The following is a 27,226-nucleotide window of genomic DNA, read 5'->3' as shown; positions in this document are numbered from 1 at the left end:
TAGATGTAACTACATTACTAGACACATTAGGCCCGCGATAACTTTAAGATGCCCTTAGCATTAAGCGTCGGGCTATTGGTAATACTACAGTTTATCGCCTTTCTGCATAAGAGCACGTCGGCAGTAGACCTGTTGTAGTCATATCACACCTTCTCGAATGCATGAGGCTACAACTAAAATGCTGTAGTTGGGCGCCAAGGCAGAATTGGGCTGACGCGCGTGCTACATGTAACAGGGATATAGAGCGCCTCATTTTCAACCAGAACTACGCCAAGGCAACAAACGTGGTTCGCCAGGCTGCATAGTCGCAAGTAATGTCAATATGTGCTCTCGATCCCCTCACCGTTCGATGGCCAAAATATTTTCAGCAAAAATCTATTGCTGCAATATCCCAACTAACAATGGCAAATATTTCCGCTCACCCCAAAACGGCAACAACGGAACCGACAATCGGTTCGACGGCCGATCCGCGACCGGCCCCACCAGTCTCCGTCGCCGATAACATGTCCGAATTTTCCGACTTCCACGAAATAGGCAATATGCCTATGTGCATCGCCCTCGATAAGTCAGGCAGCACGTACGGCGCAACCATCGCGGCAGAGCTGGACGTGGTGCACCAGTTCTGCACCTTCCGCCAGGCTCAGCAGCATGCCGACTCCAACAGCGCCTCCATCCAGGTCCTCCCGTGGTGCCACACGGCCCTGGAGCCCGTCATCTTCCCCGATAGCTATGAGGCCCGGCGTAGGATCGGGTCTGGAGGTGGCACGGATCCATCGTCGCTGTACCAGTCATCGACGTGTCTTGCATCGCTGCGGTCCGCGGGCATATGGGTCCTGATGACTGATGGCCAGATCGAGAACAAGCTGGTGGAGAAGTTCGCAAAGGAGACGCTCGAGATGTCGATCCACAATAAGCCGTGCGTGATTATTGTCTTTGGTGACTCTAGCTACGGCCGGCCAGCCGCCTGCGACATTTCGGTGGGCATTGCCGTCTACGCCAACGTGCCGCACTGCCTGCTGCTCTTTCACGATATCCCAACAGGCATCGTCCGGATCCTGCAGGCCAAGGGCAACTTCCAAGGATTGCTGCCGCTGTCTGCGGTAGGGAGCAGCGAGCGGATCAAGCTGCGTGTCAACCAGTACACGGCCTGGCCAGAACTTCCCCGGGTCGCATACAAGGACTTGTTCTCTCTCGAGCTCTCCGTCATCCGCGATCTCGAGCCCGATGAAATGGCCCTGCAAGACGGGTTGATCGTCAATATCCCCGACATGCTCGCCGGCAACGTCGACGAAGCGACGATTGAGAAGATCATCCACAACAGCGACAACGTCAGGAGCCTGGCCCTCGCCGCTCAGACAAAAGGCACCGGGGAGAAAGTGGCCGACTGGCTCATCTCGCACCAGCTTCCAGCCTCTGCGCGGGCAAAAAGGCCCGTGGATGTTGACCACAGAGCGCACAAGGCCATCTCGGCACTTCTGGATGCTCTCAAATCTTCCAGTTCAGACGAATCCGTGGAAGATCTGCGGCGACAAGTTCGACAGGCGCACGCTATGAACCTCAAGGTGCACAGGCGCAAACTCAAGGGTGATGCCAACGAATCCGAGGATGAAGCGAACAAGACCAACCAGCGCCTTTACAACGCCGCCAGGGCCAGTGCTGGGCGCATGAAGAAACGCCGCAGACAGACGCAAAAGGATGCGAATGCCGCGCCGTCAGTTCAAGATCGGCCTTCATCTCCCATACTCGATACTTGGAACGTCGGCAACTGCGGGTATGCTTCTGACGTGGAATCGCCCCGAAACAACAACTCCCCAATAGACTCGCCGCAGATGGCGCCTACCGTCCCTGTCCTTGAACCAGCCTATGCGTCCCAGCCTCTCTCAAATCCACTCCTGTATCCACCTCTGTACGCGTCCTCGTCTGACGCCTATAACCCTTTCTCCGACGGAGATTACGCCCTCACACAAGGCGGCGGGATGATGGGTCAAGAGAGCTTGGCATTAAACCCCTTCAGCTCTCCTTTCATAAGTGACCCTGCCTTGAACAGCATGGATGTTAGTTACAGTCTGGACAGCGGGAAAGACCTGCTCAACGAGAAAGCACCGGCATGCGCCTCTAGCGACGAGGATTTAACACTGGATAACTCGGCCTCGGTGACCCAAGCCAGCGATAGTTTCCGGAGGTCAAGGAGTAGGAAACTGCCGGGCAAGAGACGCTCTCATACCAGGAGCCGATCCCCCTCTCTCCGACGCTCCACGCGTGACCCGATCCTCATCCCAGGCTTTGAGCGATTCAAGTCCTTAGATAAGGCCAGTAACGAGTTACGCGGTGAATGCGCTCTCTGCCACTACGACGGTGCTGTGCTCACCATTCTCCTACGAGCGCCGTCGGCAGGTCGACCAACGGTGGGCTTCCCACGCGAAGGTGACAATGCACAGATCGCGTTTCCTTTTGCCATAGGTAGCTTTGCAGAGACACGAGTCCTGTCTACATTTGTCTGCTGCGACTCTTGTGCGTTCCACCTGGTACGCGTAGGCACATCGCCTCTGGGCGACACGGTCATCGCTGCGGTGCCGATGGTGTCTCTGCGTCAGAACCAGGCGTCTGTCCTTGAAGCGCTGGACCTTGCTATGCGTGGGCGGATTGACTCCGATGACCTACTGGCTGTGTTTATGGCCATGTTGGATGCCGAGTTGAACGACGCGGATCGCGATGTTAGCAGCGGCCGAGCACATACCGACATTTCTCTGTTCCAAAGGAGTGCAGAGTGGTTTCAACATAATCTAAATATTCTCATCGAGGTCCCGGCTACGTTGAGTATCGACTTCCAACCCCACAGCTCCCGGCCTCCGGAGAAGAAGGCCCTCTACGAGCTGCTAGATCTGCCAGAGTTCCGAGACCCAGCTAATCCGAACAACCACGACTTGCTGTTGCTGCGGTATCCCATCCCCGGGTTCCTGGTCCTCCTCCGCCAGATAAGCCTCCTCTATCCCATCTCGGAACATGGGCAGACCTTGGCGTTCCACAAGCTCATGCTCCTCATTCTCGAGACGCTCAACGGCTCTCGCGCGTCGGCAAAGTCCCAGCTTGCAGTCGGCGACATCTTGCAGCACGCCGAAGCACGAGAAATGCCCATATCTGCCCTGGAACTGGAGCACAGGGGTCTTGTGGAGCCCGGCACGCTGGAAGCTTTCAAACGATGGACGCATTTTGAGAGCTTCGCCCAGAGATGCGGTCCGGCGCTGACCGTCTTCCTTCGCCACTGGCTTCGTGCCGGATTCAGACAACAGTCCGCTGTATCAGTTTTCAATTTGCTTAAGAGGGATGAGGCTATAAGAGATATTTTCGTCGCGCCGTTGTCGATGAGTGCTAATTATGCGATGGATCTGCAGAGCTTGTAATTTGTTGTCTTTGTAATTAAATATATTATTGCAACGAAACTTTGTATTCAACTCCTGAACTTATAAATCAATCTCACAGCAGAAGCGCACTAAAGTATATCACCCATATGTGTTATTCTATATTTCCTTTACCATTATGCTAGGACTTAAGAGCTGTTTAGCCCTCCCATCCTCAGCTAGGACGGGAAATTGGACGATGAAGTGACTTTTCTATTGGGAGTGTACCTAATTATGCCAGCCTTGTAGCCCTAGTATTTTGCGTCGACGATGAATAGACAGAGTATGCATCAGAAACTGGCAGCCTCGAATGCGGCTCATCAGCATCTCCCGACGCATCGGACCCGTTGTTAAGCCAATGTGAACGCTTGACTCTCTTGAACGGTTCCCGGTCTGATGTCGACTGCAACCAGCAATCTATTAACTCTCGCTGGGTTGGCCTCTCTTTTAGCTCCCATAGATACTTGTCGTTAATGCAGGAGTCATCTGAAGGCTCAGTTGTCCAGCTCACGGATTCCGATCCCGATTCTGGAAGCGTATGTTTCCGAGTAGTAGTCTTCACATGCGCATTTTGATGGCCATCGTTGATGATCCCCGGGGATGGAGGCACCATGATTCTATTTATACTCTCTGCGGAACGCAAAGGCGATGGGTTCGAGGGGGCCATCGCAGGGTTCATCGGTGTAGACATGCGGCTCCGTCCCTTGTCCATAGCATGCGGCAGCACTTGGTCGCGTTTAAGGACAGGCGTGTTCGTGCTGGTGCCAGTGCTACGAACAATCCAGGAGGATGGGAACACCACCGGTGCGTCTTGTTCATGTCCAAGACCAGTAAATGGGCTCTGCTTCGGCAGCGCCTTTGGTGCTTGCCATAGCAGCGCTACTCCCTCTCCCGTCTCCATGGCGTTGTGTTCATCGTTGTGGATAAGGCAATCCATGTCGAGAAAAGAACTGGGATGCATCTCGTCGCCGCAGCACCCGGGTCGTCCGCACGGCCCGTTTGGCAGAACCGCATCGTCCATATCGTGGAAGTGCGAGCTGTCCCTGCACGAAAAGACGAACGAGTCGCAGAGCGAGCGGGGAGTGCTGGGAGGTGAATCATAGCGCCTGGCGAAAGGGAGAGAACCATCGACGCGGCTGAGGAGTGTCGCTGCTGGCGACAAGCGACGGGTCGGGGTTGTAGACAACGACGGAGGTGGAGGTGGACGCGTGAAGAGTGTTGCACGGGGTTTTGGTTTCGCTGGCGGGGCTTGCGATGGCGATGGCGATTTTCGCCGCTTTGGTGTTGTGGTTGGAGATGGTATGGCTTGCGGTGGATTTGATTTATTTACAATCCATGACGATGGAAATGATGGCGCCATTTGTACATGAGCCAGATGGTCGAACACGATATACTGCGAGCGGAGACTTTGGTGTTGTCAATAGGTGATAAAGGCAGTGTCAGCCCTGCTCTGCAGGGCGCTGTGAGGCCGCCTCGGCTCCAGACCAATTCACTTGGTTGGATCCAGCGAACGCTTGCTGACAGGCTGACGAAGCGCCGACAAACCAAGTCCAGGAGTATGCCTTGAAAAAGGCAACCACGCTAACAGATAGAGGCGTCTGTGGTGGTGGCGGTGTAAACAGCCTCATTGCTGCGATGCAACCCTATGGGGAGATAATTAATGCATAATACCTCGTCCCGTTTGTCCTCGACAATTTCCCAGTTACAGGAAAGGCTGCTTTCAGAGAATTAAATACTTCTCTTATTTTTGTCTTTTAATTCGTATAACGAGCTATGAGTCGAGCGACTACCGACAGCATGCGGGGGTCGCCACAGGGTAGGCCATTTGAAGTTGGTGATGATGATCGACGTCCAACTCTGTGAGTGTGTCCAATCCTCCATCGTGACCTTTCCTCTCTGCCACTTGTTTAAACCGGTTGGAGGTGGAGTATCGTAATGTACCACACCACGACGATACTTAACTTTCACTACAATGTAGGCGTGCTGATAGATTTATCTCAGCGAAGATATTCAGAGCGACCCTTCCAACGTGTCTGTTTTTGCTTCCACGCTATTAGCTTCCGAGTCATTGGTGCAAGTCCTCGGTTTTGGACCAGGTGAATGTAGGCGCTCTACAACAAAATTCAGTGTCACGTATCACACAGTTTCTCATAACAATCAACTGCAGCTCTTCTGGAAAGGACTTTAAACGAAGATCAACTCGCAACGTGCTTCGAGGTCACTCTCTCCTCCTGCCATCAATACCCAAGGTTCATCGGAGCTTCGCCGGACTGACAGCAATTCTCAATAGCAGGATCCTCAAGGGTTTGAGATGCTTACATTGTTAGTGTTTTATGGAGAAACTTGGCTTCAGATCTCAGTCTCTTTTCAAAACTAACATTCATATACTGCAAAAGTTTCATAAATCGACATCTCGTGCGTGCGGATGAGGAAAGCCCACCAGATGCCAACAGGTTAAGGCTGTCTACTAATGCATTTCAACTCCTCCGGCATCATTGCCACTTGTCAGTGTCCTTCACCAACGCCCTGGCTAACGTCGAGTATCCTTCTCCCATGTGTTTCCCCAGCCGAGCCACCCACAACAATTTGAACTTTTGGTTTTTCTTACCTACCCGAGTCCAAGTCAGGTGCCGTGACCCAAAGGCCCATGTCAAGGGCAAGAGCCAAATGAACCCGATCAACTACCTTCACTTAGACGCTCCTAACGTCGATGTCAGGGGGTCAAAGATTGCGTTGCACTTTTGGGTCGACGGGGGCGGCCGAGGAAGTCCCAAGGCGGTCGTCGTCAACTTTCAGGACGGCCGGTGGAGGAGAGTTGTGGAGGAGCCGATATTTCGCCTCAGAGATTCTTATCAGGACTGTGAATCTCGGCGCCTCGGACGCGATCCAATCTACCTTCAGATGTCTGTCTTCAACAGTGCTCTGAGATGGTGGAACAACTCTCTGAGCAGCGTCGATGATCAGTTGATCGCATATGTTAGCTTAAGCCTATTCTTTCATGGACGCTCCACCATAACTAATTTCTAACTGGTTGTAGGAAGAAGCGTTACTTCGACAAGACCTGGCGGCCGGTGGCGACCTGCTGCAGCTCAATGCCAAGACTAACAGATCTCTGCACTGTATTGCAGCCCATCTTCAACGATATGATTCCGAGCTGCAACTATTCTCCAACATCCTAGACCAGACAAGGTCATACAATCTGACCTGCCATCGTCATTTCGTTCATCTCCTCTTTAGAAGGTCCGAGCAAGACCTCGACTGGGTCCTCACAGCTCTTGGCCGAGTTGAATCGATGCTAATAGTATTGCGAACCTTTCGCGAGGAACTACAACAAAAGGCTTCTAACGTCATGAGCTTGGTGAGTAATCAACCTTCCCCCCAAACTCCATTAGCCAAGCTTCAATTTGACTCAAGATACTAGCTCGTGGACAACAACAAGGGGATCAGCGACCAGCTTGTTGTCCAGACCGGAATAATGATGCACAAGATCCTCGAGACTAGCCGTGACCAGGCGAAAGAGTCGCTGAATATCGCAGCGCAAACGAAGCAATTGACTGAGCAGACGGCAAAGGTGCTACATGAAACGCAGAAGGAAACCGAGGCTTCCCGACAGCTGGCGATTCAGTCACAAAGACTTAGCGAGGAGATGATGAAAGACAGCGTCGCTATGAAAACAGTACGTCTCGTACCCTGCGGCCTTGACCATGTGTTGCCTTCAATCAATCTAGGCCGTGCGCATGAGCTCGATTGCTGACACATTCCTTGTTTATAGGTGGCTCTTGTGACTGTTCTCTTTCTTCCGGGAACATCATTTGCTGTAAGTGAATGTCCCCACGGCATACCGGCCCATGTTAGGCTGGTCTTCAGCGCACTTTCGACGAGCTGACAGATGGGTACGTGCAGGCCATCTTAGCCATGCCTTTTTTCACAGGGGACTCATCACCATTCGACAAGCCCGATCTCATATGGGTCTGGGTCGCGCTAACCGTACCTGCGACTATCGTCTGCTTTGGCTTCTACTTGGCTTGGAAACAACGAGAGACACGGAGACGAGAACAGCGTGTTTCCTCGGACGATGTAGAGTTATCTATGATCACGCAGACAAGTCAGAGCTAAAGGTGTGGCCCTTATTTAGAAAGCGAACAGCCTTGCCTTAGCCAAAGACTTGGATAAATTCAAGCCGGCATCCGATTTCTAATACTGCCTGCCTGGTTAACCACTATGGGACCAATCCAAGAAACGTCTTGTGAATCGCAATGAAATATAATCCTTGATTTTATAGTAGCTAGTTACTCAGTATCAAACACTGGTATTTCTATCTAAATATCTTTTACAAACTCAATCGCAGCCACGGATGTCATACTATTGTTCAATGCCCTGTACTCAGCGTTACCAGATGTATCTACCCATTCCAAGTACCAAGCTATAGCAAAGTCTTGTCCTCCTGTTAGGTCATTCAGTGCACTGCCTTTAAGGCCCCAATTCAAAGCAATGCATTTAACGAAAACCTTGGCGTCTCCGACCGGGATATCGGTCCATACAACCTTCTGAACGTTGTTGACTATGTCAGGCTGGGTGTCTGTGTCTGACTTGTTCCCATACCTGACTTGACCGCCTGCCTTTACGTTCATAGCCACTATATTCACCAACCCCCCGGAGTTTTGTACGCTCGGCGCGTCGGTATAGCACATGGTAACTGTTAATTTGGGTATCAGAGTACCAAGAGTTGTGCCATCGGTTGAGGGGGCGGTAGGAATGGTGATGGATAATACCTCCTCCACCTGACGTTTTTGAAGTGCAAGCGCTGGCTGCCCGCTTAGAGGGTATACTCCGCCGTAGGATCCACCATAGGCTGGAATGCACAGCAGTGATTTAGCTTGATTTATGCGGCCGAAGCCCTGCTGGGGCGATGGTGTCGCTGAGAGATCTATTTCTGCTTCTGGGAGAAATATCTCTGGAACAGCGGGCGGGACAGTTAAAGGTCTCTTTCCTATCATGCGTTGGGTTACTCTAGTTGTTGTCATATCAGTTGTCCCATTGATCAAAATAGCCTTGACTAGTGCTGATGAGATGGTTATGTTTGCAATACGTAGTGCTTTGACTATCACAGCACAACAGCCGGCCACGATCGGCGTAGCCATGCTAGTGCCTTGCTGAAAGACGAATAGGTCGTTTGGTGGTGTGTTATCAGGAGGCGTTCCGAGGTAATTAAATGGCTGGCCTGCTCCATCTCCAACTTTTGTAGCTTGTCTAGACTTGGCAGAATAGATACATGCTCCAGGGGCGACGACGTCTGGCTTGATGCGGCTGTTATTTCCTGTGCTCAGAGTGTTTTTTGTTGGCCCAACACTACTGAAGAACCCCATTCGATTGGTGTTCCCTCGAGGTTGGCCCAAGCTGAATCGACTGACAGGTGTTCGAGAAGCGTCATAGTCAAGGGGGTGGGACGGTTCGCAGGCACCAACAGTAATGCAGTTCTTGGAAGCTGCCTGAGCTCCAATTTGCCCTCCAGGTGTTGCATAACGACCATGATTTCCAGCGGCAAACAGAATAGTGAGGTCGCGATTGTCCCATGCTGACTGGTCAACATCCACTGATTCCCTTGTGTAGTCGTTCTGTTGCAAGCTAGATCCAACAGTCCTCAAAGGGGTGCCCCAGGAGTTCGTATGCACACTGGCCCCTAGGTCTTTCGCTTCTTTAATAATGGTCTGAAGACTTTCATTTGTTGGATACTTGATTTTTGTCCCATCCTGCTCGAACAATACTTGGCAGAATAGCTTTGCCTTGGGAGCAGTACCCATAATAGGAGCTTGTACTCCTGGAGAGTTCCAGTTGCCCGCCACACTGCCTGCGACGTGGGTTCCATGGGCATTCACATCCGTAACACCACCGGGGACCTTCTGTCGGTAACTTTTGGCGGTGACTCTGGTGGTAGTGCCCGTAGAGCCGACGGATGTAAAAGCTGGATGCTGGTCGTCAAAGCCTTGGTCAGCCACAGCCACGATTTCACCCTCGCACTCATATTGAGCCTTGGATTGGAACATAACTGCAGCCACGGAAGGATCCACAACATTGATATCCCCTCGAGCAATCCAATTGAAGGCAACGTCTTCCTGGACCTCACTGATGAAACGGACTTTATCAAACTTGGCTACTACGGCGAGATCCTCTGGCTTCAGCCATCCCCGCAGGTAGCCAGTCTGTGGGACAAAGTCGGAAACATCCACGTTGAGGCGATCAGCGATGCTCTGTGCAAGAGCCCTTAGATCTTCAGGCGAGGCGCAATCATCATGGGGCGTAATATACACCTCATGCCGCTCCTCGTCCGATGGTCTATAGCCACCAGCTTTGAGCGCATCTTCAACCACATAATCTGGATGGTAAGGGTTCACAAAGTTGAGGAACGGCAGGGATCGGAGTTCTTGCAGCTCGTGCGGATCGTATTTGCAAAAGTATGTGTTGCCTGAAATGACTTGTTGAACGCCAACCCCAAGCGCACTTAGACGTTCTCTCTGTGAGTCATCCAAAGGAGAAAAAGACTGCAGGATAAGATAATCTGTGTGCGATGCATCCGGGGCGAAATGAACCCCGCCTTCACGTTGAGCATCGTGGTGAACCACGTTACCATTGCTGTATGAATCAGTTTAGGATTTCTCGGAGGGTTTTCAAGACGACTAACATGGTAATTGTGACTGGGTCCATATTTACGAATATTTGAGTGTATAGGCGGTATAGATTTATGCCGGAAAGCTGTGAGACTTATTCATTGGGCAGGGCCTGTAGCTTTGAGTGTATGAGACTGAGTACAGGGTATCTCGCAGTTACACTTTTCTAGAGCGGAAATAACGTGACGACTGCAACATTTCAACCGGAATGTAATCTGCCGAAACTTGTCCTGCAATTGCGTGTACGACTAGTCTCGGTTAAGAGTTCCCTGCATTTTGCGGCTGAACAATAGTTTGGATTAGTGCTGACAATGATCAGCAGCCACGATTTCAATACGGCGAGTTTCCTTTGATTGCCAACTCATTGTCCGTAAAACATGGTGCATACTGGGTACGTAGAATTCCAACATTAGATGGGGTGAAATTGCAAAAATTAAAAGGGACATCTGAGAAGTAAATACAGTTTAAATAATACTATATAAATTAACTAACTTATATTTAGAAGTCTATTGTTATAATTTAAGAGAGAAAGAAATAATTAAAGAGTAAAAATATAGGCAATTCAATGAAGCTAATAGCTCAAATTAAATAATCCAGTATAAATATTACAAGCAGCCAAAAGGACTCTAACTGTTTAAATTATTCAATCCAGGATGTAATCAAAATACTACAACAAATCTGTCTCACGCTCTCACTCATACATTCCATCGAGGTAGTCGCCAAGTCAAGCTCACCATAGTCCCCGTGGCAATAGTGAAGCCCCAAGCGAGCGTCGCATACACACTCAACGCTTTTCCTTGAAACCAAGGACCGTGAAAGCCATGTACTTCGGCCTCGTCACTACTCCCCGAGCCCTGGCTTGAGGCGAAATCGGACTGATTGGGGAGCGAGACTATGAAGCCCATGATGCCATAGAACTGCGAAATGAGAGCCGTTACGAAGCCAACGAATAAAAAGGCCAGTGTGACGAGGGTGAGGAGCGGCAGGGCTCTGTTGTTGCTTCTGTGATCGGACTCATGCTTGTGTCGATGAGTTGAGACAGATCGCAACAAGCTTAAGAACGCCAATGTCATGGTTGCGAGGAAACCGACCCCGATAAAGACAGTGCTGGCGATGGCGTAGTTCCCCGCGAGGTGGATTTGCTGGCACAAGCGTTGATCTCCAAGATTCTCAGCTACATCCGAGTCCGTCACGTTCATAAGCTCGCATGTGGTCTTGTTATGTCCATAGGGTTTAAAGTGATCGCAATGGACGCTGTAAACGGGGTCTGCATTAGGATTGGTGCTGTTGACCTGCTCTTCTCTACAGATGATGAAAGGAGAACGGTAGAGGGTGTAGGTTGGTTTGTCCCAAGTTTGAGGGTTGGGATCCGGGTCGTAGTTCATACGTATGGCCCATTCTCGCGATGTGATGGTCAATACGGAGAAGACAAAGGCGAGGATTGCAAAGATTAGCCCTACGAGAGGGGGTAAGAAGTGCTTTGTGCGGGACATTGCTTTGCGGCAGGTTGTTTAATGATTGTCGGCAATGTTGAATTTCATTGATGCGGTGCGGGTAAATTACACAGAATAGAGAAAAGACGGAAATTCGAGAGGATGTTTAGGTTGCCCCCGTCAGGGAAGTTTCATGCGCAATCTACCGTGTCTCAATACCAAGTACAAGAAAGTCACTCAACTAGCTCGGTACATGGATGGAAGAGGAAAGGTTCAAAGTGGCGCCTGTATAATCTCCGCTCATGACGAGTACAGTATAGTTAGGACCGGTCTGGAATGTCACCATCTTTTCAGCTCGTACATCTGCCGTAGCAAGCGTCGGGTATACGGCACTAAAGGGTTGGTGTCCGAAAACAAGGATGCACGCTTAGCTCTTCACATTCGGCTGGCCTCATCTCACCAAGCCGCCGCTGACTAGAGAAGGTCACGATATTACGATAGAGATGCTTCCAACAGACTGTCAGGCTCAGAGCAATCGGAATAATTCTCTTGTGCGTCTATTCCAACAGGCCATAGACTATCATGATGGCTCCCCCTATGCAGAACGTTTGCATTCCGATGCATTTGGATGCCTTTGTCTTATCTCCAAAACTCTGCGATGCATCACGTCAATCAAAGATTGCCCCATACACCCAGCCAAACTACACTGCTTTGCGCCTCAAAAGCAATCTTTTGCAACATGATATCCTTGATCAGGTAGACTTCCATAATACTCAACCAGCCACCCGAAATTCCAGGACTGCTGATATTGGATCTTCGCCTCCAAACAATCTGAACCTGCATCGAATGGGCGTGCATCTTCAATGGTCTCTTCCTCGATGCTATCGCACGGCTGCCGCTACTGGACGAAAAACAAGTAATTCCAAAGCTGGAACAACTGCGGACCCAGCGCAGCCTACGTTTCGCAAGATTCCAAATCGGTGGTTAATCACCAGGCATCTAAAGACACCAACTAATCCTCCTCCTGGGGTTAATCTCTTCCAAAGTTGGGTCGTTGAGAGCGATGTTGTTCGAAAGATCAAGGAGATTCCCGCCGACGAGGACTTGGAGAGCGGTGTGTCGCCCTTTGTCTCTTACGCCGGAGGTGATACTAAAGCTCCTAAATCGAGTGACCCAGCGTCCAACCCAAATGTGTTAAACGAGCAAACGGAAGTTTTCCTGGGCCGGAAGTTTGATCTTCAGAACTGGCCTGGTACCGATCCGAGGAACTATCTTCCCGGTGGCCTGACCGTCATGAGTTCTTCAAATCCATACTTTGCTGATAACGCTCTTCACAATGCCAACGTGCTCTCTATCATTGACAACTTTTCTTACCCACGAAACACCAATGACTCAAATCCGAGAGACGACAACTTCAGTTACTTGAAAAACGCCACCTGTGATTACTTTGTAATTGGGTGGCACAGCGACCCCAATGACGACCCATTCAACATCAAGCTGGATCCCTTAAGTACCTCTAATCTAAGTACTCGAGTTTCCGACCTCATGATGCAACTGAGTCCCAACGAAGCAGGGGATGCTGGCAAGTTCAAAGACTTGCAAGATCAAACAAGATGTCTTGTTCATGGCGCCATTTACGACGTCAGCTATGATTTTAACAATCTGCCTGCTCAAAGTGTTGCAGAAGATGGTGCAAACCTCTTCAAGCCAGAGGCCAAATCTAAAATAGAGCCCTTGTCAATCGGAACGACTGCTCTTGATAGTATTTTGACTTTTCTGGATGCCCATCAACATGACTCGGACCAAGCCAGCCCATTTGGCCCAGGGGGTGCCTCTCTGGCTCATCAAGTAGTGGAGCTTTCTCAGCTGCTTTATGCGGCCGGTGATCAGTATGATTCTCGTGTCCAGGCACAAGACATGATTGCTCAGCAGAATTTCTCAAAGACTGATGGTGGCTCTGTTTGGAGCTACTCCAAAGGTGCTCAAAGCCAAGGCGCGCAACAACCTTTGATAAATAGTGGCCGTAAGTTATCTGTCGGACTTGAAATTTGGACTTCGTGCTAATTGTAATAAGAACCAAATATTCCATCAGAAGATGAGAAAACGGTACTGGAACAGCTGAATCAAAAGCAGTTGGTACTAGACATAGCGACTAGAAAACTGTCATGGCTACAGTGGTCACTTTTCGCTGAATGGTTCAAGTACAAGAGCCAGTTCATCCCCACTATTGGTCGCCCAGCTGTGCTACAAGCTTATGCAGACGTAGTAAAGCCGATAAAGGATAGTATCAATGGCGCCAAAAACCCAGATGGAACAGTTGTCACGGGCCTCAAGAGTTTCATCACATCGCTGAATAATGATATATCCGATCTGAAAGGCAAGGTCGATTGCAAGTCGTCTGCACGAGAACCGTATCGACTGCGATCTGATCCTACGCTTTCTATTGTGGGTTTGGACTCTGGCTGGCCGGTAGATATCTTGGATACTCTGCAGGTCCTGCTAGATGAGGAGCTGTTGAATGATATCTCTACGGCTAAAACTATCTTTGGAACATTGAAAAATCCTGTCCCTCAGGATAACGGACTTAATGTTACTGCTGCCAAGTTACTTGCTGAATGCATGGCAAGCACCAACATGGGAACCACCAATGGCAAAACGGGCACTCCAAAGATCACAGGCTTTCAGTCTTGGGGTAACCGCAATCCTTTTGCTCCCCTATTCATTGAATGGGAAGGGCTCTACTACCATATCGACAAAGAATTATGGGATGTACAACTTCGCCCGAGTCCAGTTGGGCATCCGATCTCCCAGGTCCGATATGTTCCAGGGCAAGCGTTGTTAACAGCAGATAGGGCAAGTCAGGCAGACTTTCGTACCCTCAATGGAAGAGTCATGGTCTTGCCGCAGCCAACACTGAACCTAGAGACAATGGTCGCTCAAGTGCTTCAGAACAAATCCAATGTACTTCCTCCAGACATTGACGCTTCTGCTTTGCAGCAGCAAATCCGCAAGATCAAGTTCTTGTCTGCACCGTTGTCTGGCTTAACAAATCATCTCGTCACAAGAGTTCAAGGAGCACATGTGAAACCTAATGTTAGGGTACAAGGTCAAAACGTGATTCCCTTGACTGCGGCAGATGCTACTGAAATTGGTATCGACGTCCCAACTTTGGCCCTGATGGAAGATCAAAGCGCGCTGACGCCATATGGTTCACTGATGGAATTTGCACTGAACGCTTATCCAAACAACCCATTCAAACCTGTTACGCATGGACAGATGGTGCTTACAAAACTCAACATCATCGATAAGTTTGGACAAGCCATCACTATGCCTGATCTCAATCGACGACTCGTCAACCAGCCAAAACCTCCAGATGCAAAGATTTACCCAAGCTTGAGCGACTACTTGGCACCAGATATTATCGAGGTTGACGATGGAAGCGGAGGCAAGAAGAAGGTTTTGAACACACTGTTTCCAACTCCAGATCCAGTTGTTGAAGGCTCGTGGCCAGTTTCTCAGTTCATCCAATTGACTCCAGCCATCAATCAGGATGCAAGGATCAATGGTGTTTTTCTGACGCAAGACACAATCGCATCAAATAAATATTCTGCGTGGAGAGAAGCTACAGATTTTGAGAATCCAATCTGGGGCTGGCTGGTGGTCAACTATGCCGATAACGGCCTGCAATTCTTCCTCAGTGATGGTACCTTTTACCGCGAGATCCGCAAGGGCGGAGTCAATGGCACCAACGTTTCAGCCAAGTGGCTTCCCTACGCGGCACCCAAAGGCAGTCTTGTTCCGAGTGACGCAGGGACATACCAGCTCAGTAAGCTGCTTGACCAGCTTTCCCCAGAGGTCGATACAGATGGTACATACCTACAGGCTTTCTTTGACATGATCAACGGAGCAATCCAAAACATGCCCTTTCCCCCATCAAGCTATTCTGCCTACGCCAATGCTATCGTCGGTAAACCGCTGGCCCTGGTAAACGCTGGCTGGAGCATAGAACTCGCACAACCACCGCTAGAGCCTCAGTTTGATTCCATCTCCAGCAGACCCGACACCTGGAAAGGCGAGCTTGAGAGATATGGCTTTAAGCTGAAGATTGGCGATGCAGCTCGTAATTTCGACGGCGTTGTCGGTTACTTCCTATCATCCAATGCAGCTGCACCAGGGTCCAACGGTAATATCCCGGATCCACAGCCGGTCACGGAGTGGGATACGCTGTTCACATACTTCCCACCAGAAGGGAAGTCACAAAAGGGAGTTCAGGGTATTTACCCAGATAACTACCCTGTTCTGAACCCATATTACCTGCATCCCGAACCGGAGAAGACGGCCAACATTGTTGAGGCCAAGAACAGGAAATATCTTGTCACTTCGCTCTTGGTAGATCCGTACACGCCTATTCACGGGTATTCACCGACTCTTCCTACCAAGTCACTAACATTACCAGACTGGGCGGTCAAGGTGGCTATGGACAAGATGCATGCCTTCTTCCATCTTGGACCATCACTTGTCACGGCTGATGTCCCTCTCACATATTCAGAGGCGAATGCAATTAATCCTGACAAAACACCAAAGAATGCTGTTGGCTTGCCCGTATCGGGAAGCAAAGGTACTTGGACGTGGTTGCAGCCTTATGCGCAGGATGGGTTTGCTGATGATAGGACTGAGTTGCCGGCTGAGTATGCAACTATGGGGGTGAATGTAGATGTTGGTTCGGTGAAGTTTAAGCCGGCGCCGTATACATTATTGGAAGGGTACCTGCAATTAATGGGCAAGTTGGACAACACAGGGGGCACATAAGTAGGAAAGAATGCAAATAAGTCTTGACACTACCTCACCGTCTGGTTCTCTAAGCTTCATACATGCTTCCAAAACTAACACAAGAATAAATGGCTATGTTAATCTCAGTCGTCGGTCACACTCTGCTTCAGTAGTGTGTAGTGATTTATAACTGGCTCTCCCGCCGGACTTGCTGGCGTGCTATACCACTCGGTCCATGTGATGAATACCTTTCCCACCTCCATCGGCTTCACCTGCCCATCGATCACCACTCTTGTTACGACATTGACTGGCGAGATATTTGCCTCTGCAAGTCGGAATGATAGTTGTGACGAGCTAAAGTCATTAAGCTGCAGCGCATCGTCAAGTGTAGAGGAGCGCGGAACGACCTCAGCATGCAGCATCGGCAGCTTCTCATCGGTGAAGAGAAAAGGTACAAAGCGTTGGTTGTTGAGCATGCGCACACCGGGTCCATCGTAGTTTGGGGTCAATAATGCCTCTTTGTTTGTTGCTTTCGGAACAGACTCAATAGGGATATCGATCACCACTTTGAGAAGTTTGTAGTCAGATGTGATTGCTGAGGGCTTTTTGCGGATGCTGAAGATGAGATCGAAGTAGTAGTTATTCTTGGTGGGGATATAGTCCGTGGCACTGTACTTTTCGAATGGGCCGGGAAACCGTTTCGGTGGATCACGGTAGTCGACGTAAATCTTCATGTCGTACCTAGACTGCGGCGTTGCAAAAGATCTTATAGAGGAGCTGGCGAGTTGAGTGACCAAGAGTTTGTTTGTAGGCTGTGGAATTATGGCGGGAGTTGAGGTATGGGGCCGCTGGTGAGCTGGTGACGGGACTGACGACAGCGTTGTGGGTGGTTTTTGGGTTGCTGCTGGAGGTGGAACTGTTGGTGGGAGATCCAACCCGCTTGGTTCTCCTGGCTTAATGGGCTTACTAGGAGGTGGAGTAGGAGGCTGTGGTGGTGATGGAGTCGAGGATGGATTGCGACTGAAGAGTTGACGATCCCTTGGGACGGGAGTAGAGTCAACGCCTGGTGGAGGTACTATCGTGAAATAATATCTCGGGTCATTGAGTTCTAATCCCGTCTCACATGAATTGGGCGTCGGGTCAACATACTCCCCTGGGGCCGCCTTATTGAGCTGCTGATTGACATCCATCGCAAGCTGTCGGATCTTGATGCCTCTTGAGTCCCAGTCAAGCCAACCTCGCGACATATCATCGGAAACCTGAGCCCCATCAGGAGAAATGCCCGGGGCAACTGTAAACAGCGTCCGGAGCAAGAAAGTGATGTTCCCTGATCCGGTGGCGTCAATAGCCTCACCCAAAGCAAATCTCTGTTGATGCTGCGGTTGGGATAGTTCGATATAGTCTAATTCTTGCGGTTGACGATCCAAAAGACACATGAGTGTTTGATCATCCCATTTGGTCCATCTACAGACCGGGTACCTCTTATCTGGGTTCTTCCAAGTAACAGAGATCTTCATGTCTGGCATAGCCTTGATCACTTTGGATCTGATGAAGAATCCATAACAAGGAACCTGAGGTTTATACCCAGCGTCAGGAACAGGCGTCGAAAGGTACGTGTTGAATTGTGTCTTGATCTGCCTGCGGACCACATCATCATCTGCATCCAGGTGATTGGCCACTGACAAGGCCCCGTCAAGAAGGCAATCCAACCAAAAGTCATCGATATAGAAGAATCGAAGCGACTCTGCGGGCAGGAAAGAAGGCTCTGGTAATAAATAGTGAGACGGGATGCCCCCGAGTGAGAGCTTATCAGCTAACCAATCGTGAATTATAACCCAGTCACTATTATTAGGACCTTGGAGATTGAATCCATTGTATGGTATTGGAGTGCCTTTTGAGTCTTGTCCCGCAGCTGTGTTGGAGCCTACAGATTTCTCGATATCGGATTGAAATGTCAATGCCACTCCCGCTTCGCTGACACTAGTTATTGCCTCGCGAGTGCTTGGTGGTCGGACCCTTTGAGGAGTGCCTGGGACTTCATGGCGTGCAGTCGCTAGAGCTTTTAGATTGCTGATGGTTGACTTGACACTTGCAACAACATCAGCTGCAGCTGTCATGTTATTCGCCTTCATCATAGTCGAGTTCACCGATGCATTCCGTACAAGAGATCGAAACCGCATCAAGGCAGAGCTAAAAGTCGTGTCAGATATGGCCAGTAGTTTACCTAATTGCCAAGCAGACGAATATGAAAGATCCATCATTCCGGTTGTGGAATCAAGGATCTGATAATCCTGAGATGTAAAAGAGCAGTCTTGAATCGTATTTGGCGCAGGGACTGCCGGAGTTGGCAGCGGAACCAGCGGTCCTCGGGTGAATGCACTTGTTTCTTCGCCTGTTTGCGTTCTCCAGCGTGAGATTGTATATCCCATTCGAAGTCGATCAGCTAGTACAGTAGACACTTGAGATTTGATGCTGTTATCCCCTGACGCGGTGTTCTGCTCATTGGCTAGATCAAGACCAGCAAGAACCTTGTCGTCCACTCTAAGCATCTGCTGGTTCTCAGTCAAGTTTCGTACCGTCGTTACAAAGTTGACGGGGTTTGGGGGCAGTGCTGTGTAGATCCAAGAGAAAAGTGATATCATGCCAATGCGCTGGCTAGGCTGGTCTGTTGTCCATGTATCAATCGTCGAGTCTAGATGCTCGATCGACACCAGATGGCAGACTTGGGTGCGAGGCTGAGAAATGTTGGTAGGAAGCTCAGTCCAGACATTATTCACCAACACTTTGTCTCGTAGTGCTCCTGATCTGGATGCAATAACAACAGAGAAGATTCCCTGTTCTTGGACCCCAGCATCTGGACAGCCTTCGGTGTTGATCTCTCGGACATGAGACATGTACTTATACTGCTCTACGCCATATTTATTGGTGGCAGTATCAGCCCTTGTTGAGTCCGTGAAGAGCTTTTTCACAAGAGACTTCTGGGGAAAGATGACATTTGTTTTGTCTAGCGTGCGTAATATCTCGTCGTATTCCTGCGGCAAGGGATCTGGTAGGTTGCCAGTGGCTGGGTCTTTGTAACCAGCCGCATAGTTGATCCTTGATGTTTCTGTAATGTTTGCAAAGTAATCGGCAACGGTCATGCTGAAGGTGCCATTAGGTGTTTGCGTTTTTAGATCAACCTCAGATGTAAATCCCGGAAGGCCTAGAGCCTTGGCTTCTGCAATATCCGTAAGCCGTAGATCGTCTGGATCAAAGACTAGAAGGGCCACCCAGGGAACCATTGAACGGGCCACTGTTTCAGTCTTGCCGTCACTTCCAACTATAGGGCCAAAGTCGATTCCGTCTGTCATATTTGCCGTCACTCCTGCTGATATCTCCCACGGATAATGAGGGTCATTCAAGACAATATGAGGCAGAATTCGAGCCTCGTCTTGGTGGCCATCGGGAGGATAATACGTATTGATCAATTTCGTGTCCAGACTAAAACGCGGCACTATGACCTCGAATCGCTGGCCGGCTAAGCCCAGAGCGCTGACGTCAGGTTTTGTGTTGTACAGGGTAAGCTTCTGAGTGCCAGATGTGATGGTTTGCGTTGCGTTGATTGTGTAGTCTTTTGCTTGGAGACTTGGCTTGTAAAAGCTGTATAGTCGCATTTCGCCTTTTCCAAGGAGTGGCCTGACTGGGTCTCCGGTTTGGGGATCTCGAACCTGCTGGATGACCTGGGCCATAGCCCCTTGGGTGAGCAATCGTGGACTAGACATTGTGAAAATGAGTTAATTGACAGTGATGTGTAAGATTGGAAAATAAACAAATATCTTGATTTGGTCGTTCATTGATAGCTCAGGTCCATAACATAACGAGTGCTGGAGTTGCATCAGGTTGTGCTGGTGATAATGTCCCCATCCTTAGGCCAAAAGGTGAAGGCGTAGCATGTGAATCAACGTGTTACCGGAACAGGCTTCGGGCATGACCACCCACACTCTCCAGGAATGACAACAAACTATCGATTTACACCTCAGCGCTAATGTAGAGGGGCTGAAGAGGGGTAATCCCGCCTCCTTATCTCCTAGCGTCTCCGAGCTACCCCAGCAAATCAAGTTGTTGCAACTTCTGGCCATGTAGCTTTATACACTAGGTACTTCCAGTGCCTCTCGTATCTGGTGCTTCAAGTACGAAAAGCCAGTAAGCCAAACACAATAATCACATTTTCAGCTCCTGCATGCTGGTCAGCATACCTCTCACCAGGCTGGGGTCTAGATCGTCTACACGGCAATGACGGCTTCTAATTTATGGCGTCGGCATTGTAACTTTGTAACTTTATCGATCAATCGATTCTGAACCTGGCTTGCTCGATATCGCACGTCGTGATCTTCTGAGTCTCCTCGATATTGAGAATGCCCATCCCCGACACTGGTTTCTTGGAACATTAAAGCTGAATTTATTTATTCACCACCATGAGTGAAGCCGTAATTCGAATCTTGGACGACTCCAAGGCCAATGTTCTTCCGAATTGGAGAGACTTCCTCCAAGACCCCCAGGTCGGCTGCCAATTAGACGTAACACCAAATGCAACGGGAGGCGATCCGGAATTAGCCTGCACATTTACACAAGATGCACTTTGGAACGTTAAATTCGATAGCTCTGCAAATGACGTCCAGTTTCACACTGCCGACTACAACGTTGACAACAGCGTCATTATTGGACTTCCTTCAACTTCAATATTATCTGGATCAACTACAACGCCCGCCCTTTTGGATATTCTCCAGAAATTCAGGGTTGCCGACAGCACCGGTAACATACCATTTGACAATGGATCATATCCTAGCCAAGATGGGAATCCCTCAGCCGCATCTCTCTCATCCCCAGGCACCTTGATGCAAAACATAGTCAAGACCCTAGGACCTGCCCTGCCATTTAAGGTAGATACGACTGCAGAGCGTAACGCATTCTGGGTTACGCCGGGTCAAACCATGCGGGCTGATGTGTCTCTTACTTTTGTCCCATCTGGAGATGCTGCTACGGCTTTGCAAAACGTTTCAACGACGATTTACTCTCATCTCGGCATTAACCTGTCGACCTTGTTAAGCTCCTTGAAGATAGTGATTCAGAAAACGTCCCTTGGATATGCTGTTTCCAGCGTCAGCGAAGATGTAGACCCACCAGTCACTACCGCATCTTCCATACATGTAAATAGTTATTATTCACTCGGCATACAATTTGTCGCTGGGCCATTTCTCTTTTGGGTTGCTCTTGACGGCGGTGGTATAAACTTGTCGATTCTTCAGAACCCAGACTCTTCTTCTCCAGCCAACTTCTTTACACTTACTGGGCTATCTGAGGGCTCGGTAACACCAGTTCTAGGTCAGATTATTTCGAATCTGCATCTTTTAAGGGTCTCTGCAACAGTGGATGCCGCTGCTGGCACCTATTGGTCAATATTATTCTCTATGGAGTGGGGAGCGTTCAACATTTCGCTTCTATACGATCATTCCAGCGCTACATTTTCTGGTGGTCTTATCCTCGATGGGTTCTACACGACTTCTGGTCAATTTCTGCAGCCAGCCTTTAGTGCCAGCCAGGCTATCCTTGCCCCGGCTGGCACAGTCACAAAGCGCTTTTATAAGATACGAGATCTTTCTTCGGAAATGTCGAGTCTGCCCAACTCCCTTCCAACTGTTATAACCGCAGCCAGCATATCGTACCAGATAACGTCAAAAGTATTATCTTTGTCTGCGAAGTTGATTAGACCACCACCGCCTCCTACTACCACTGGACCACAAGTTCCAGCTCCGTTCGTCTGGGAAGATCTTGACGTCAGATTGGCTGTTGGGCCAGGGTCGTTCTCATGTACACTGGCTACCGACTTTCTGTTGACGAGTCCACTGGATCTGAACGACTTTGGCATGATTGGCCTCAACGTTTCATATCAGAATAAAAGTTGGCTTCTTTCTGGACTGGCGCAGAACATCAACGGCGCCATGCTATTTGGGTGGTTTGACCCCAACTACAACGAATCGCTTCTTTCTGTTCTTGGGAAACTTCAGATTCCTGAGGTTCAAGTAGTTTATACGTACGCAGATGGCGGCGCGGCTACAAGTTTTGCCTTTGTTGGTACCATCCAGGTAGGGCTGCTACAGCTACGCCTTTTCTATCAATATGTCAGTTCAAATGTCACTGGTCAGACGGCCGCACAGGCAACTCCACCAGGGTCACAAGGCACTCTGCTACCAGCAGATGCCCCTGTACCTGTCCTCACTGTACAGCCAGCTGGCGGCCCAGATACGCCACCTGATAAGAAGGTTCAGACAGACTGGACATTTGAGTGTGATCTAGGAGCATCTGCCCCCAATGGACAGACTGCGACTTTGGGTGCTGTAGTCAACTCCATTGTCCCTGGAGCGGCAGACTCTCTCCCGACCTTTGTTTCTGGAATTGAGATCCCTTCTGCTGAAGGAGGTCATAGTCCGGTTTCTATAAAGGTCGCAAAGCATGGAACAGAACAGGTCGCTTTTGCATTTCAAGTTGAAACCGAGCATGTCAGCTTTACGTTTGCTCAAATAGGAGACAAGGACCCTACCAAGACCAAGAGGCTCGTTCGTGTTGCTGTTGGGAATCTTCCAAAACTATCAGGTATTCCACTGATTGGAGACTTGATACAACCTTTCGACGCTCTGGAGTATTTGTGGGTGAGCGATTCTGGTGGTCTTCTAAAGTCCGAGGTCTCTGCCTTGAACCAGCAAGTTATGCCTGTCGATAACCCTCTTTACTTTTCAGCCACCGTGGACCCATCAGCCAGAGCCAAAGCCTCGACAGCTGATAGTGTCGTGGTAGTTCCAGGACATCACTTCATTGTGATACAGAACCAGAAAGCTGTCCTCGATCATGTCTTTGCAACTGCAAAACCATCTGTACCTCCACCCAAAACAACAAATACACCATCAGAGGCCCTGACTGCTGAGGTTGCCGTTTCTGATGGCGAACCATCCGTGCCAGCAAGTCCCCCTTCAAAGGGCGAGTTGACTCTTAGCCTCGGCCCGCTCACAATCAGTGCCATCTCGCTGCAATATCAAGAACAAGGGGATGTGCCACAGATATCTATCACGATGGATGCTACGTTTGCCATGGGCCCAATTCTGCTTGAACTTATAGGTTTCGGATTTACAGTCCCATTAGACGGTGGTATTACACTGGATAATCTTGCGAGTCTCGTAGGCAAGATGTCACCCGTCATCTCCGGCATGGTTGCTTCATTTAATCGACCCCCTCTTCTGATAGCTGGCGGATTTGAGCATATCGTCACCAAGACTCAAGATACATATCTTGGGGCGATAGGAATATCATTTCCACCCTACAACTTTATAGGTATCGGAGAATACGCCGTTCTTGATGGGTTCAAATCCATCTTTCTTTACGCTAAACTCAACGGACGTGAGTTCCCTCTCATCTCTATCAGTACCCCAGCCCTCGGCTATAAATGTTGACAATTATAGCACTTATTACTCTTGAGTTCGGCGAGATCTCTGGCATCAGAATGGGCTTTGGTTACAATTCCTTTGTGACTCCCCCAACAATCGACCAACTAACAAGTTTCCCCTTCATTGACGACACAGTGACAGCTAGTGCTGGTAGTGATCCTTTCCTAATCGTGCAGACCATGACTCAAACCGGTCCTCCATGGGTGACACCAAAAGAAGACGAATACTGGCTTGCAGCGGGGCTATCAGCATCGCTTTTCGATTGCCTCACTGTGACAGCGGTGGCGATGCTAGAGGTCAAGTCTGGTGGATTCGACCTCGCTATTTATGGTGACGCTGTTGCTATGATGCCGCCAGATGCCCCAAGCAGGGAGACCTGTCTCGTCTATGTTGAGCTAGCTACGGTGATCGAATTCAATATGGGACAGGGATATTTTCGCGTCGAAGCAGCTTTGGCACCAACATCTTTCCTACTTGTTCCCCAATGCCAGCTCACGGGAGGATTTGCCCTGGTATACTGGTTTGGAGTATGTGAGATACCCAAGGCAATATGAACAATGGACTGACCTGGCTATAGTCTAATCCACATGCTGGAGACTGGGTCTTCTCAGTTGGAGGTTATCACCCTCAATATCAAGTTCCAGACTGGTACCCTGTACCACAGCGTCTCGGAATATGTTTCACAGTTGGCAGCTGTTTATCCGTTGTCGGAAACTGCTATTTCGCTGTGACGCCCAAAGTCGTCATGGGAGGTGCTTTGATCCACGTTAGTCTCGATCTTGGACCTTTGCAGGCTTAACTAGATGCTCAGTTCGACTGCCTGATTAACTTCCACCCTCTTCACTACGTGGCACAGTTCAATGTATCAGTCGGCGTGTCGTTCAATATTGACATCCTGTTCATTCATATCCATATTAGTGCCAGTATAGGCGCCTTCTTGGTTATTCAGGGGCCAGAATTTGGAGGAACAGCCCAGTATGTACCCATTTCTGTATTATTTCATGGCAATAGGAAACATTGAACTAACTTTGAACAGTGTCGACTTTTGGGCTTTTGGATTTACTATAGATTTCGGAGCCAGTCCTAAGGCAAAGGATCCTCTCTCTCTTCTGGACTTCTGGAAAATGGTGCATCAGCCCGGCCCAGACGTCCCTTCCAAGAACGCTATTGACCCGGAGCGTGTTCAATCTGTTATTTCCTATGACCCCCGTTCCGATTTGGAGGGAACCATGATTCCTGCACCGAAGGGAACAGGCACCGTGCCCCGTCCATTATCAGCTCTAGAGGTAGTCGAAGCAGTTGCCTTAAAGTTTGCTCTTGAGGACGGTAACTATCCAAACCCTCCCAAGCTTGAGCCAAAACCAAGCCCTGCTCCCGCCCTCTCTGGCAACATTGCTCGAGTCACAGCAGCATCCGGTACCGAGAGCAATACGGTACCCGATAGTAACGCTGGTCAGGGTACAAAGTGGTTCGTCAAAGGTGGTACCTTCAAGTTCCGTATCCAAACAGACTTCGCGCTCAGTTATGCTTCGGTGGATCCGGCCTTGATACCAGCAGAAGATGGCGCTGGAGCAGAAGTGCCTGTACTAAATGGAGGTCCTCATCCTACCAAGACAAACATATTCTCACGGCCAATGCAAGTCACGACAGATATAGTCTCTGAATTGTCTGTTGTCATTATGGAGACTGTTAGTGCCAAGATTATTGGTGGCTGGACAGGAGCATCGTTTGATATCAAGTCTGTGCCGACTGGAACGTGGGGCACATACTCAACAGATACAGACCCTTCTCAGAGCGATGCATCATCACTGTTATCCCACGACGGTGCTACAGTGCCACTACCCATGGGATTGCTACTGAGTTCACCAGCCCCTATTCTTGCCCTCAGCACTATACCCACGTTTAGCGCAAGTGATGCAGCGAAAATGGGTGTCGTGGACCTCCGATTTATACCTACTATGCCTGGTACGAATTGGTTTGTTCCTGGATACGATCCAATCCGCAAGGCAGTACCAGATACTTCAGTACCCGGTGGGCTAGATTACGTCGCTGTGAGCCCAGATCTGAATGCCAAATCAGGGGTTATCATGGCACCGACTCAAGTCAGATACACCCCAGCAGAGCTTAGCTCAAAGGAGATTAGCGAAACAAATCAGCAGCTATGGGATGGCATGGGAACTGATTGGGTAAAATATGCTAGTGACAAGAAGGCTCTGGTAAATGATACGACAGATGGTTTGCTAGTGACGGTCGAGAAGATTTTCGGATGGGCACAGTCTTTCCCAGCCACTTCAACTGCTGCAGCAACGTCAGCTCCCAGTCCATGGCAGCTTAAGGGAGACTTCCCAGCAAAGCTGGTTCGCAGTGCCAATAAGGATGGTACAGTAGTCAAGGGATTAGAGGCAACATATCTTGCACTCCCACGGCACGCTGTAGTGGTTGTATGAGAGAGCTGGCAGGATAAATTTGCATTATGTTATTGGCTTCAAGATGGGATGTAGTATGAAAGGCATGAGTATGACCTCTTCCTAAATTAACACCGTATTAAAATAAACAACAAGTGGGATTTTAAACTAATCGATAACTTTTACTTGAAATACTAAGCCTACTAAACTATGGCTAATACTCCTATAATTATTATAATCTTGAAATCGGCTTGGAAATAGGGGATAAGAAGGAATAGTCGGAATTGTATTAAACCACCAGAGGGTTCAAGAGTATACTAAGGAGATCGTTGGTGGTGTTATGAATGGGATTCCTGCAGGTGCAGTTGCTGGCGGTAAGGCAGAAACTAGTTTGGAAGGTGCTTAATGGTGATTATCTGTTATAGTTATGGGTGGCCTTATGTGTACAGTGATGTAGCTATGTCCAGCCAGGATGAAACGGGCTGAAGGTGGAGGAATGTTATATAATTGAATTTATTAGTCAAGCTGGCCAATAGACTATACCCATAAGACTAATTAGTTCTCAATATCACTGGCGAGGAAGGCTAATACGCTACCACCAATTATTAAGTATCTAACCATGGTGAATCTCAGGGTCAGACCTCCCTGCGTAGGCCTTTAGAAGAGCCTTTTGATGGGTTTTGGTACGACGTGCGACAAGTTTTTGTGGCCCCGGGTGATTTGTGAGGCGAGCTACCTCCTTTTGAAGCGCATCACGCGACTCTTGCACGTCTTGCAACATCATCTCCTTGTTTTGAACTTCCCCACATTGGTTTTATATAACCAAACCCAGCCGCCCAGTCAAACAGGCCGCAAATACTAATATACTCAGAGACAAGACTTAAGGACACTTGAATCTATTTCTATCCTTAGAGCTGAGTTCCTGCTGCTCTAAGCTAAGCTGCTACTAAGAGAGGGCTAAGGATTCGAGTAGCAGGCTAAGCAAGGGACTGGCTTATTATTAGGACTACTAGTAGTACCTTAATTTTAAGATTAACTCTAGTATACCCTTCCTATATCATAGGACATGACTTTTGAGAG

At 49.3% G+C, this 27,226-nt stretch overlaps 8 protein-coding genes across 8 annotated transcripts; 4 read left to right on the top strand and 4 right to left on the bottom strand.

Moving 5' to 3' along the window:
• Positions 1-401: 401 nt before the first annotated feature.
• FOBCDRAFT_172568 (uncharacterized protein) lies at positions 402-3,401 on the top strand (the record flags this gene model as incomplete). The annotated part of the gene is made up of 1 exon (XM_031180373.2): positions 402-3,401. The coding sequence occupies one exon, from the start codon at positions 402-404 to the stop codon at positions 3,399-3,401; it is 3,000 nt and encodes a 999-aa protein (XP_031041141.2).
• A 183-nt stretch (positions 3,402-3,584) lies between these two features.
• On the bottom strand, positions 3,585-4,788 carry FOBCDRAFT_313291 (uncharacterized protein). The gene has a single exon (XM_059611954.1). The coding sequence runs from the start codon at positions 4,756-4,758 to the stop codon at positions 3,631-3,633; it is 1,128 nt and encodes a 375-aa protein (XP_059466502.1). The 5' UTR covers positions 4,759-4,788; the 3' UTR covers positions 3,585-3,630.
• A 1,248-nt stretch (positions 4,789-6,036) lies between these two features.
• On the top strand, positions 6,037-7,514 carry FOBCDRAFT_313290 (uncharacterized protein; the record flags this gene model as incomplete). The annotated part of the gene is made up of 5 exons (XM_059611953.1): positions 6,037-6,374; positions 6,436-6,756; positions 6,820-7,074; positions 7,171-7,215; positions 7,302-7,514. Exons 1-5 carry the CDS (start codon positions 6,066-6,068, stop codon positions 7,512-7,514), a joined length of 1,143 nt encoding a protein of 380 aa, XP_059463721.1. The 5' UTR covers positions 6,037-6,065.
• A 103-nt stretch (positions 7,515-7,617) lies between these two features.
• FOBCDRAFT_123708 (peptidase S8/S53 domain-containing protein) lies at positions 7,618-10,100 on the bottom strand (the record flags this gene model as incomplete). The annotated part of the gene is made up of 3 exons (XM_031180367.3): positions 7,618-7,667; positions 7,762-10,028; positions 10,078-10,100. The coding sequence occupies 3 exons, from the start codon at positions 10,098-10,100 to the stop codon at positions 7,618-7,620; spliced, it is 2,340 nt and encodes a 779-aa protein (XP_031041135.3).
• A 611-nt stretch (positions 10,101-10,711) lies between these two features.
• Positions 10,712-11,529, bottom strand: FOBCDRAFT_209900 (uncharacterized protein). Its single transcript, XM_031180366.3, has one exon. It carries the CDS (start codon positions 11,446-11,448, stop codon positions 10,759-10,761), a length of 690 nt encoding a protein of 229 aa, XP_031041134.3. The 5' UTR covers positions 11,449-11,529; the 3' UTR covers positions 10,712-10,758.
• A 552-nt stretch (positions 11,530-12,081) lies between these two features.
• Positions 12,082-16,305, top strand: FOBCDRAFT_246390 (uncharacterized protein; the record flags this gene model as incomplete). The annotated part of the gene is made up of 3 exons (XM_059610769.1): positions 12,082-13,078; positions 13,181-13,519; positions 13,592-16,305. The coding sequence occupies 3 exons, from the start codon at positions 12,082-12,084 to the stop codon at positions 16,303-16,305; spliced, it is 4,050 nt and encodes a 1,349-aa protein (XP_059463720.1).
• A 104-nt stretch (positions 16,306-16,409) lies between these two features.
• FOBCDRAFT_172566 (uncharacterized protein) lies at positions 16,410-20,027 on the bottom strand (the record flags this gene model as incomplete). The annotated part of the gene is made up of 1 exon (XM_031180364.2): positions 16,410-20,027. One exon carries the CDS (start codon positions 20,025-20,027, stop codon positions 16,410-16,412), a length of 3,618 nt encoding a protein of 1,205 aa, XP_031041132.2.
• A 693-nt stretch (positions 20,028-20,720) lies between these two features.
• On the top strand, positions 20,721-26,188 carry FOBCDRAFT_246389 (uncharacterized protein; the record flags this gene model as incomplete). The annotated part of the gene is made up of 5 exons (XM_059610768.1): positions 20,721-23,694; positions 23,757-24,268; positions 24,319-24,511; positions 24,545-24,716; positions 24,778-26,188. 5 exons carry the CDS (start codon positions 20,721-20,723, stop codon positions 26,186-26,188), a joined length of 5,262 nt encoding a protein of 1,753 aa, XP_059463719.1.
• Positions 26,189-27,226: the final 1,038 nt, after the last annotated feature.

The sequence above is a fragment of the Fusarium oxysporum genome, chromosome I (genome assembly GCF_013085055.1).
Source record: "Fusarium oxysporum Fo47 chromosome I, complete sequence".
Taxonomy (NCBI): Eukaryota; Fungi; Ascomycota; class Sordariomycetes; order Hypocreales; family Nectriaceae; genus Fusarium; species Fusarium oxysporum.
This window is presented reverse-complemented; position numbering and strand designations above follow the sequence as displayed.

Coding starts and splice junctions, on each gene's coding strand:
- FOBCDRAFT_313291 (XM_059611954.1), bottom strand. CDS start 4,758: ATGGCGCCATCATTTCCATCGTCATGGATTGTAAATAAATCAAATCCA.
- FOBCDRAFT_209900 (XM_031180366.3), bottom strand. CDS start 11,448: ATGAACTACGACCCGGATCCCAACCCTCAAACTTGGGACAAACCAACC.